The sequence below is a fragment of the Lynx rufus genome, unplaced genomic scaffold (genome assembly GCF_022079265.1).
Source record: "Lynx rufus isolate CCGP_SWC_20201006 ecotype Redwood Valley unplaced genomic scaffold, mLynRuf1.p SCAF_11, whole genome shotgun sequence".
In the NCBI taxonomy this organism is placed as follows: Eukaryota; Metazoa; Chordata; class Mammalia; order Carnivora; family Felidae; genus Lynx; species Lynx rufus.
Genome location: NW_025814825.1, coordinates 54,138,060 through 54,150,646, shown reverse-complemented (window position 1 = coordinate 54,150,646; position 12,587 = coordinate 54,138,060). Strand labels below are relative to the sequence as shown.

Sequence of the window (12,587 nt, the reverse complement as noted above, 5' to 3'; positions counted from 1 at the left end):
CGCAGTGTGAAACCCTCAATGACGAGTGAAGGTCAGAAATCTACATAGGCAGATCCAGAGTCCACCTATGAAAATCTGTTAAGACAGAAGACTTTTTCTTATCCATTGGCAGAAGTGCCTTTACGAAAACAGTACAGCCTTGGTTTGTGAGCATAATTCATTCCAGAAACATGCTTGCAATCCGAAGCACTCATACGTCAAAGCGAACTTCAAGAACCATTGGCTCAGTTGCGACCATGTGACATCGGCGTCATGTACTACTCGTACTGCAAGACATCACTCACGTATCAGGTTAAAGTTTATTAGAAATGTTTGCTTGTCTTGTGGAACACTCGCAGAACAAGTTACTCGCAGTCCAAGGTTTTACTGCACTTAATAACAATGGGCATTATGGTAGTATTTCAAGAGGTTCCTGAAATGACTAAGTGTAGCTAATGGGCATCTCAGCGTGTACGTATAATGAGTACAGTGCTACTTACTGGTGCTAATCATACGGAACAAGGTAGGAAGGAGACCCACCTGACCCTCAGAACTTAGAGGGCTGTGGTTTTGGACACTGAGGCATAGTGTAGCTATGATACAGCACAGCAACAACTTGAAGACATAATGTGTTCCAGACTAGAAGTCAGGCTGCTTTCTCTGTACATTTTAGTGAACTTCTTAGTTATGCAAAGGCCCTTAGCAAGGGTTTGTGTCTTTTGTAGATTATGCACAGGCAAGGAAAAAAGAAAATGTGATGTTTTAAGACCATTTTGGTATCTGGGCACAATTCCAATCTTGAACAGAAATAAAACATGTAAAGTTCTGTACATTATTTTCTGCAGGTGACAGTGCAATGGACCAGATTTGCTATTACTACAGATTACAAGTAGGCTTTTGAGTAAGGTTCAATTGCTCTTTCAATTCCTCCTCTGATCTTCTTATATATAACATTTTGTGACCTTTGAACAGCCTGGGGATGCTTCACAGTGTCTTATTCTTGATGCCTGTTTAAAGGTTTCTATTTCATATTCACAGCTGGCATATGCAAATATAGGTAAAGATTATGATGCCTTTCAAGTAGCATTATGGTCAGTAAATTACTCCTTGGGTGAACGTGCCATCATCAGCCTAGCATGTCTTCAAGGAGTTGCAAAAGTCTTCCTGCAGCAGGCAGCCCACCAGCATCATTCACTCAGAGCTGATTGCCCAGACACTGCTTGATTCAGGTGCGGTGCTTAACCACGGTCATCCTGTTGGCACATGAGCTCTCTGTCTTTGGTGCCAACAGATTCCTATTCTGGGGGAAGGGGTCTTCGTTTGGATTTGGAGGCAGGTAGAACATGAAGCATCAAGCATGCCAGGATTGCCTGGGAGAAACACTGTAATGGAAGAAAGAGCACATTTGCTTTCAAGAGTTTTAGACACCTGGTCTGTGTCCTGTCTCTACCAGTAAACTGCTCTGTGACCTTGGAACAGTCACTTAACTTCACTGTACTCTGTTTTCCTTTATAAAACAGAAGGGCTGTACTGGGTCAGCAGTTCTCATTGTAACTGAGCGCTGGAACGTTTCCTTCAACTCAGTTCTCTGGCGGAAGCTCGGTGGGGACTTTCTCCAGTGCAAGGCGACAGGGAGCTTAAATGCCTTCAGGGCTCAGCCCCCTCCCCACCGCCCTGGAAGCAGTTTTAGGAGTGCTGCATCGGGATCTGTGATGCCCTGCACTGTCCCTCCAGGGGACCCATCTCTAAGAGTCTCTGCCCTGTGCCGTCACTCGCAAGCAGTGAGCGGTTGACTCAACTAGAGAGCAGCCCTGGGAGCCCAGGGACTATACGCTTTTGTTTGTTGACTGAAGCGAAGAATAAACAAGTAGATAAGCTGTGGGGAGACGTATCTCTGTATTACCAACGGATGGGAATTTTTATTGCCACGTTTTTCCCTCGAAGGCACATGCTGAAAATTAATATTTAGAGATATGAATGAGTTCCCAATATGAAGGACTTCAAAACTTTGCCTTTAGTAACCTAGTCTTGTGCCGTTTCCACTAGGGGCCACAAGTAGCTAATGAGCCTTTGAAATGGGGCAGGTCTGAAATAGATGTGCTAGGTCAATCCTACCCGATTTTGAAGACTTGGTATGAAAAAAAGATGTAAAGTATCCCATTAATAACTTTTTATATTGATTACGTGTTGAAATGATAATATATTGGGTCAAATAAGATGTATTATTACAGTTATCCTCACCTTTATCTCTTTACCTACGTGGCTACCGGAAAACTTTAAATTATATATAGGCTCAAAGTTGTGGCTCACATATTTCTGTCAATGGCCTTGCCCTAGAAAACTGACTGGATCATCAGTAATTGTTATTCCATACTGTATATGAGTGATTTTATGTGTGTGTGTGTTTGTTTTCCTTCAGGCACAGAAGCTGAAATCCAATGTGTCGGGCAGCACGCACCTCTGTCTTTCTGATGTAAGTTCTGTTTCTCTCTGGGTCTCCCTGCCTTTCTAGAGACGGAGCCTTTGGGCCCCTGGTGATGATATAAAGGCGGGTGATGATGTCAAGGCTCAAAGGCAACAAGGTTTCAGGTCCAGAAAAAGATCTCTGGCACCTTCCATGTCCCTCTGGCCTTGGTGCCAAGTGCAGTCTGCGGATCCCAGGCCACGAAGTTAGGAGAAAGCGTGGCACCCAGGAGCGTCATCTCGGAGCTGGACCCAGCACGGATGCTGTCGTTCCGGTGCCCGGAGACTACGTGACCAGAGTCGCGTAAAATCAGCCGGCACGGGACAAGACAGACAACAAATCCCCCTGCTTACTCTGTGCGCAGTCCCTTTGACCTCTGCAGCAACCCAGTGATGTCTCGGGCAGGCCACATTAGCAGGCCACATTACTCTCCCTGTTTTCCAGATGAGACGAAGATTCTGTAGTGTGCCGATCGCTGGGATGTGGCATTCTGGGACTGAGTGGGTGCTGTGGTGGAGACGGAGTCATCCGTCTTGGGACAGCTGCGCTGACTGGGGGCCAGAAAGCCTGAGTTCTGGTGTGGGCTTTCCACCTGACAATCAAGGCAGGCCCCTTTATCCGGAAAACCTAGGGTTGGGCGGGCAAATGGAGAGAAACGTTGCCGACTGCTCTGCCGGTCTCAAGGCACTTTGTGGCCCATCTCCACATGAACTGATACTTGCCTGGGCCAGTATCTTTTCTAAGCTGATTCTTCGTGCCCTTCTTCCACGCTGGGAAGGGCCCACGGCTACCAGAAGGAGAAGGTTCCATTTGCACAGCTACTGGCAGACCCAGGAGGCAGGAGTGAATGAAGGCTCTGCGCTGTCCCACAAGAGGATTTCATTAATCCATAGCAGAGGGGCAAGAAGCAGGTGTTGTCCGTTTTATCCTAAGGCATCCGATTCTAACCCAGATTCAGGATTCCTTCCTGAGTACAAGTCAGTGAATTGAAGTCTCCGTATGTGGTAATACCTTGGATCAGCTTTAGTGAGTGGTGCAGCCAGTGGGAGGCGGGGTCGGGAGAGAGAAAGAGTGTGGTTTAAATACACTGGGATGGAAGGAAGACATGTAGTGGGTGATAATGAAAGTATTCTCTCTTACAGCGTGATTACGAAAAGAACGGCCTTGCTGGTGCTTCCAGCCACATAACCACAAAATCAATGGCTGCTCCTCCAACGTGTGGTCTGCGCCCGCTGCTGGTTCTGGTGGTAACCGCCCTGTCCACCTTTTTGTCTTTATCTTTGGCAGAAACATCGTAGCTGCATTAAAAAAAAAAAAAAAAAACAACAATGCGGACATGTAAAAAGACAAAAACCAAGCTATCTGTTTCCTGTCCTCTTGTATATCTGAAATTCCAGTTTTAGGAGCTCAGTTGAGACACTGGGAAAACAGTTTCATTCAACTGGAACTTTTTCTTTCTTTCTTTTCTTTTTTCTTTCTTCCTTTTTTTTTTTTTTTTTTTTTAAGAAATCTTGTGAACCTTAGGGCTTCTATGGGATACCTGATGCTGTGCTACATTCCAAATTCAAAAGGCTTTGGGGCATGCTGTGTCGTAAAGGGGGAGTTTGTAAACTTGGCTGTCTAACAAACTGGGCCCATGTTTTACATGATGATGTCGATGACTTTAACAATTTACCTCTGGCCGTTACTAGCAAGAGAAAGGAGTTAGTATTGTTAAAGAATCTTCCAGAGTCACGTAATGACTGGTTTCTAATGACATCATTTTAGCCTAACATGGGTGCAGGTTTTGGTGGGATTTTTTTTTTTTTTTTTTGTCACAAAGCAAAGATCCTCATCAAGGGGATCTTGATGGACTTTGTGCAAACCAATTTGCATCAATGTTCACCTTTTCTATATGTACTAACATTTTCCACATTGTGTACTACAAACAGTTCTACACTCTCCTACCAAACAAAAGACACCTGTTGCATCCAAACGTAGTGTCTGTCTTCTAGTCAGTGTGGCGGAGGGGAGTGGGGGGAGGCGAGTGTGCATGAACGTTTGCAGTACCTTGATTGTTGAACGACACTCTCCTAAGCCTTCCCTGAGCGAGAAGCCCTTTAACTAACAGGAGTCCAATATAGCCGATATGTCACTCTAATACTCTTTACACGTATGAAGTTATATGTAGGAAAAAAATTTTACTACCAAATGATTTCAACTATTGGCTTTCTATATTTTGAAAGTACTGATACTGTCTTCATTTTTTACTGATGATTTAATACAAAATACAGGGAGCTCGTTTCCCCTCTCGTAAGTGGTGTTCGCTCCGATGTTAACTTCACGAAGACAGCTCTTCAAAAGCAGACTGGGACGAGTCTGTGCTTTAGCAGAAAGCTCTGCACCCCGTTACTGCGGACAGGCAGGAGGAAACAGAACAGCCAGGTGTTGTCCTTTATCATTTCTTGACATGCAAGCGTGCATTCCCGTGAGGAAACTGGTGGCCATTTGTCAATGCCCTGCAAAATCTGATGGCACCTGTGACAGTTGACACAATCCAGTACCTTGGTTTTCATGTGACTTGACAGAGACTGGTTTGGCTGGGACGGAGGGCGGGGACCTGCTGCCCTCTCTTCTGAAGCAGATCCTTGCCAGCCTACCCGGGTCTTTTCCTGAGGGTTGTCTTGACTCTCAATGGTGATGACCTCGCCGCTGGTTAGAGTGATTTGGTCTGAAGGTCATCAGGACCCTACTTGCATCTTGTTATGTTGTGTGTCCTCCATGACAGACTCTGACAGACTGTGTGGGAAAGAAAGAAGGCTGTGGATCAGGAGGACCAATGATAGGTCTGTGGAGAAGAGTTGGCTGGTAAAGATATAAGGAACAGGACTCTGGATACAAGGCATCTGGCTTGTTCACTGCACATCATCTTCCATCATTCTCATCCTTAAACAAGTAGACCCTGAAGTGCACTTTCAAAGTCTGGTTGATGGCGACATTCCGAATCTGCAATGATTGAGTGCTAGGAGCCATGCTTCTCCAACACTGAGTAGAGAAGAGGAGATTCCACCTGAAGAGAGTGCTGGGAGCATTATCTCTCCCACATCAGTAGGGGGGCTGGAGGAGGAACTCAAGGTGCACAGTTCATACTGATCCCCTTTGCCCGCTGATGTTTGCCTTGTAAGAATTAATCAAATCACTGGGGTGGGAAGTCTGTTCGATCCAAGATAAAGGCATAGTCTTTTAGCTCTTATTGGTGTTTGAAGTACATTTATATCCAAATGTTAATAAACATAAATGTATAATACCAAGTACTGAGTTTTTTCAGTTCAAACTGTTTTCAAGGGAAATTCATCAAACAGATTTGAGTCGTGAAAGGTTTCATAAAGACTCTGACTTTGAATAAACACATTAAATGTGTCGAAATATTTGGAATTCCAGTCATCTATGAAAGCATATCTCTTACAGAGCGTATTTTGTTTTAATTAAGGTATCTTTGTGTATCTACATTGGACTAATTGTATATGGGTCTGATTCTATGCGGTCTACTATAGAAAGCTATTGATTACTTCTGCGGTGAACAGCAGCTGTAATTGGCTTCAGATGACCGAAGAGGAAGTGCGAGTTATCAGAGCTAACAAGGGTAGCCTTCAGTGAAGAACACGGGGATGTGCAACACATAAATTAAATTTTGGAAAGCCTCATCTATCACCAACAAAGATCTCATTTTTCTTCACAGAGAGAAGCATATTAGAGTTACCAAATTCTAAATTTGAAAATACATTGCTGATTCAATAAACAGGGGGAAGGATGTTCAATGACACCATGTTAGAGAGATTCTTACAAAATACTGCCGAGCAAGTGTTTCTGCTGTCCGGTGTGATTCTCAGTTTAACACCGTGGACCTGAAACACCACCATCCTTTGTCCCAGGACTAAAGCAGGCAAGTGACTCAAATCTTTGACTTCCTTGTGCAGTGCTGAAAGCAAAAGTGATTACTTCCTGTCCCTCTGTCCCTGCAATTAGGGTAGCACCAAATGCAAGGGCTGTCTGCTGAGGTTTGGGCCTCTTGCAGAAAGCATCTCTTTGTCGTTGATTTTGACCAAACAAAAATAGTAACTTACGTCCGTGCAGACCACGACTCTCACCTCGAGTCTAGCCACGCCCTGCTTATTTAAGAGAACCCAAAAGAAGGGCGATATTGCCAAATTCATTGGAAGCACATTCATTCCACTGTGATGTTGAATATCTTTGACCAATGTATGTTTGAGTGTATGAGTGTATGTTTAATAGAGCACATGAAGGAAAAAGCAGCGCACAATAAAGAGAAGGATTCAGAATGCCACTTCGATGTTTATTTTTCCATATCTGAGTTGTTTCAAGTCCCTAGAGCGTAAGTTGAGAATTACATAGATTATTTTTTATTAAGTGTAGCGAACTGTATCCAGAGTGTGATAGGAGTGTGGTTTTCATTGAAAAAATAAATAAATAAATAAAACTATTTAACAATTCTTTATCCTGCAGTAAAAAGTGTCTTAGAAACTGTCTTTGAGTTAGTCAAATGTGGGACAGTGTTTCTCTGGAGCTGCCGCGGCCTTTGATTTGGTCTGTATGAAGACCGTTCCTATCATGCGTACGCCCCAAGAACGGGTCCCCTCCAGCTGCATCCTGTCACCCACCTGTCCCTTTGTACTTCAAATTAGACACTCCCAAACACTCCATCGGCTGAACTAGGAAGGGAGCAGAGCAGAAGCGTTTTTGACTCCATGTAAAGTGCTAGTGGGGAAAAGAGAAGGGCAGTGAAAGTTTGTCTAATTAGCAAATTCCTTAGAATCTAGCAAAAAATGTAATTCTCTTGTTACTATTTACAAAATCGTGGCTTTGGAGGAGCCATCATTTGGAAAGTAAGTTTTCATTCATGTGGTCAGACACGCATGACTTCTCGGAGTCAATAAACTGTGGACCAGAAAAGGGCTGCTTAAGTGAGTTCACATTTTCTGATTCTCTTTCAACACTGTTCTTGATCTCCTGGATTCATACCCCTGTGATCTTTGTTGCTTCTGCTCTTTGATAAAGCAAATGAGACCATGTGAGACCTATCTTTTCAAGAAAGACCAAAAAGCAATGGCAACAGATGGGCGGGAATTACCAACGGCGTGGGCACAGAGATGACAGAAGGCGCGTTTGCCCTGAACTCAGGGAGTTTGGAGAGAGAAAGTACAACGAAGGTGCAACACGAGGCCGAGTGCCATGGGTGGATGGATCATGCGGTCCACTGGGCTTCCTTACTGGTCCACATAGGAACCTTGTCCTAACAAAATAGCCAGAGTCCCTTGAATTAGACGGCAGCGCCTTTGTGAAAGCAAGCTGGAGCTAATATCTGGATGACATAGAAATTTCTTTTTAGAAATTCTAAAAATACAAAACAGCTGAGAATTCAGTTTTAAACCCTTAGAAGCTACGTGTTTCTCTTATCCCTAAGATAGGCATCTCATGTATGTATCTGACCCTTCTTGACTTTGCCACAGCTCTTCATTCCAAGTGACGGTTTGTTGTAAGCCTGTTGTCGAGAATTTTTCGGGAGGACTATACATATGAATACATTCTCACTGCAGAGGCTTTAGGTCTATGGGTTTTGCCACTGGCTTCATCCTGGGATGTATTTAGTGGGACATGTCTTTCGTTTCACAAGGAAGGTTGTCTGAAGAACTGGGCTGATTGTGTTCTCTTCCATGTTGATAACTGATGCCCAGCCCCCCTGTTCTTTATCACTTAAGTATTTAACAGGGTCCCTTCCCATCGATTTTTCATCCTAATCACTCTAAAATTAATCCTACCCAGATTAACTCTTGTTCTGCCAGACTCCCGTTTTACATATAACCCTGGCTTTTTAAAGACAGAGGAGCCTCTCTCAGGAGTCAGGTGATCTGATGGTGATGTTAATCCCCAAGTAGGAAGTTCATCCATGCAAGAAGCTCCCTCTTCTTAGCCTTCGGATGTCGGATGTCTCGTCTGCTCATCCTCGCCAGGCATCTCTTTGTTGCTCCAGGGGCTCTCTGATGAGCTTCTCCTCCCTCCCCCACCCCCGGAGGTAGCCTGGGGTCTTTCAGTGAGATGTGCCACCTGCACTTCTGATTGTTCTGGGATCCAGCCTGGAGGGGTGGGAAGACACACAAACCCCATTTCAATAAACTGCCTGCGGAGAACCACAGCCTGCTAACAGTCATTGAGGTCCTAGCCCCCTCAGGTCTCCAGGCTCATTTGACCAGCACAGCTGCGACTTCGGCTGTCTCCCTCTGGCAGGTGCCAACATCAGCGTCTTGTCCCACTGCCACTGGGAGTTTATTTTTGCTCAAGGGCAGCTGCCAAGCCCAGCACCAGCATCAATAAAAGGTTTTCTCTGATTTTCTTCTCTTCATCCGTTCAGGGTTTTCTTACCCATCCCCATTTTCCTTTTGTAGAAAGTGCCAAGAAACTGGCCAGAGACCATCCGCTTCTTCTCTCATTTTAGCATCTCTTCCCGCTCACCTAGCCTTTCCTAACAGAAAGCATGACTCACAGTAGGTACTTAAACAACGCTGCATGAATGAAAATCTTTGGGGGCATTGAAGGGCTTCATTTTGTAATATGGCAGCAAGAACCAGTCTATCTGCACCGTCTTGCTGTCACTGAGCTGTTGTGCACCAACAGTTAAGGTGTCCTGAGGTTATTGAGGGTGACCTGGAAAGGAAGGGTCCGACAAAGCTTTAGAATCAAAGCAGCTTTAGATCTGCCTACTGTGTTTCCTGCTGAGAGATGAAAAATCAGCATTTTTCCCCAGAGGAGCTGAGCTTGACCAGTCAGTCCCAGAAAGGACAGGACCCCTAAATGAGGCGGACTGCTTTCATGGGAAATTAGCTACTGAGTCTGCTGATGATTTAATCTGTCTCAAGTGCAGGATGGTGGCCAGAAAGGTGGACCACTCCACCAGTCCCAGACCAAGCCCAGGCTCGTGCCAGCATCCTGAGAAGGCAAACGTGAGTGGTCTTCAATTCGCATTTACTGAACCTCTGGTCTAGTTGAGCGAGCCATCGTTCAAGACTGAGCCTCCTCCGTGAGTAGTAACTTGAAAATACAAGGCCCTCTGACTGCAGCTTAGGGAAACACCCATCTTTTCTGGATGGCAGAACCCTTCACTTCGGCATCCTTCGGAGAATCTAAATTGTCTTTATTAATAGTCCAAGAAGCCGTTTTCCAGACTCCGGCTTTAAGAGGTCGTAAGTCCCAGTCAATATGCACACACCAGCCTGCCCAGCCCAAGCAACTTGGAGAAGGCAGACACACGTATCCTCACCGCTGCTGGGCCACCACCCAGAACCAGGTGGGGTCATCCTCTGAGGTCTCGGAGGGCTGGGAGCAAGGCCGGGTCACCATGCCAGTGGAAGCATCCCAGCTGCTAGGTACCAGCTACGGTGCTGGTGGGAATAGGAGACACCAGAGCCGCTTTAGCCGAGGGAAGCAGGCAGCCAGCAGTGTTCGCTCGAAAGAGCAAAACTTTGAAAAGACACAAAGACCCTCGATGCCGGCGAGTGTAACACGGATTATAAAACTAGGGTAAAGTAGGATAAAGAATTGGAGAACCCCGGGGATGTCCTGGGTAGAGACACGCAAAGATGTTTTGAGTGGGTAAAGGTGTGTCACCCGTCAACCGGGGCCAGGCAGGACATCTGTCGCAGGTACAGGTGAAGGTCCTCTGGGCCTTCTCAGCACCTAAGGCTCCATCACTACAGCTCTGCGCCTCTCTCTGTGTCACAACTCCTACAGGGCTGTGTGATCTAGCATCACCTCTCCTCCTGGTCTGCCAAGCAGGCTTGATCTGGAATCTGGCTTTTTATTCTTTAGTTTCAGCTGAAAGCATTTCTGAAATGCGGGAAAAAGAATGGGAACCGTAGCACCAAATTACAGACTGCCCTGCCTTATTTGGCTGCAGCCTTATAGTAATCAGACTTTTCTGGATTCAGAAATGGTCGATTGTCCTCAGAGGGTTGAGGACATGGTTTCAGAAACCCGAAATCCAGGGACTTCTATTTCTTCTAATTACCTATCTTTTTTCATCTCTCTCTTTCTCCCCTAGGGGAGGAGGGGGAACACTTTTCACCACAGAGTGTTCTTTAAAGAGTTCTCTCATCTCCTGTGCATTATCCCTTAGATATTGAAATTATTTTCTCTTGTTTAATCCACCTCCTGCTGAGAAGCTGTGTGAGATTCAGGATGTGGGGCTTTGGGATTGTATTCTTTTAGAGGGTGTTTCATTTCTACTCTTAACCCGAGGGTGTGTCTCCGGTTCTGCTCCTTCTGTTTCGTGTAGGTTAACAATACAGGTGGAATGGAATAACGATTCTGGTTTTTTAGGATGGTTTTAGATTTCTGTCCTGGGAGAGGGGGTCGGACACCCAGGCTCGTCAGAGCTGGGGTAAGGGAGATGGTGAGCTTCATTGAAGCCTCCAGTTAGGAGGTTTTACGCTGTGTGTTTCCTGAGTTTCCTATTTGTACAAGACAATACATGTATCTCATCGTCTTGTGTATCTGCTTTCCTGCGGAGCCTGTATGTTCTCCAGGGTTATCCCCACACGGCTTCCTCACACAGCTGTTGGCAGTGTGCTTTATCGCCGACACCCATGGAAGAACATCTCCATATAGAAGTACACGTTTTGCTCTTGGGACTTTGGAAGTGGTTTTGTGATGTTTGAATTTTCTGTTGACACACTGCTCAAGCACTACAGAATGTACGTACGTCGTCTGTTCAGCCACCCCCCCCACCCCAGAATGTCCTAATAAACATTGTTTTCTTTAAAAAAAAAACAACAAAAAAAAACATGATTGTGGTGTCTTATTCTTTTCTCTTAATTCAGTGGAAAGTGATCTTGAAATCTGCAAACGCAGAGAGAGCCCCGGTATCAAGATAGGGGGGTTTCTGACAGCGGAGGAGATGAGATTCCTGAGGACTGAATGGGATTGACACAGATGCTTCTAGATTATTCTTTGTTGTGGGGGTAGAAGGGGGTGGTGGCTGGTCTTGTCCGCTGTAGGGTGTTTAGCAGCATCCCTGGCCTTTTCCCACTGGATGGTGGTAGCAACCGCCCCCGAGGACATTGTCAAACCCCTTCGAGGGGGCAGAAGGCTCACCCTGATTGAAAGCCACTGTTGGAAACTCACCCTAATAGCTCACATATGCATGCCAGGAGGAATCAGGCTCTGCGTAGGGCCATACCTCATCCTTATTTTACGTCTTCCATATACAATTTTGTATTTGAAGGATAGGATTGGTGGATTCTGTAGATACTATCCTAGGTGTATTGAATGATTTGTGTCAACTTGTAAATAGTAAGTATTTTGATAAAAAGTAAAGACCAGAGTAGGTTCTTTTCTCTATTTCCAGCATCTAGCTCAGTACCTGGCAAGGAAAATTGCCTTTTCACTGCAGGAGGCTGGATTTTATCCTGGGGCATTATAACATTGTGATCGTGGTTGCTCCCAATATCACTCCCCGGTGTCCCTGGGGAGGTTATAATCTCTGGCACCTTATCAGCACCAGGACTTTTTCATTTTAATCTTTTAACGTTTATTTATTTTTGAGAGACAGAGACAGAGCACAAGCAGGGGTAGGGGGGCAGACAGAGAGGGAGACACAGAATCCAAAGCAGGCTCCAGGCTCTGAGCTGTCAGCACAGAGCCCAACACGGGGCTCGAACCCATGAACCTGACACTGTGACCTGAGCTGAAGTTGGACGCTTAACCAACTGAAGCACCCAGACACCCTGTCACTACCAGGGCTTTTTAAGGCAAGATATTCAAGCACAAAACACAGTAATTAACTTCAACAGGGTGATTTGCTTCAGTCCAACTTGCAGTCCACTGAAGAGCAAGAAAACCTTGCTGCTTAGAGGATAGAAGCCCGGGTTTTGCTGGAGACTCTGCAATTTTGTGATTTTTCATTCAACTGGCTTTTCCTACTCCCTTGTCTCCTGGGCCTACTTTCAGATGACCAGGTTTAGAAGGTTTCCAGCAGGCTCCACAGTTTGGATACAAAGTTTATGAGCATTTGGAGGTGGGCCTGGTGTTTTAGAGGTGTGACAAAACCCCAGATCCCAACATTCCCCCTGGCTTTGGCTTTCTCAAGCGCCGA

General features: G+C 45.5%; 1 protein-coding gene across 1 annotated transcript in view; it reads left to right on the top strand.

The window, feature by feature from the left end:
* Positions 1-6,879, top strand: part of GFRA1 (GDNF family receptor alpha 1) — a 208,667-nt gene extending 201,788 nt beyond the window's left edge. The window contains exons 7-9 of the mRNA XM_047073494.1: positions 2,399-2,452; positions 3,586-3,690; positions 4,717-6,879. Of these exons, the coding sequence (XP_046929450.1) occupies positions 2,399-2,452; positions 3,586-3,690; positions 4,717-4,761 (204 nt within the window). The 3' untranslated portion in view covers positions 4,762-6,879. The remainder of the gene's footprint in view (positions 1-2,398; positions 2,453-3,585; positions 3,691-4,716) is intronic.
* The last annotated feature ends 5,708 nt before the right edge of the window (positions 6,880-12,587 follow it).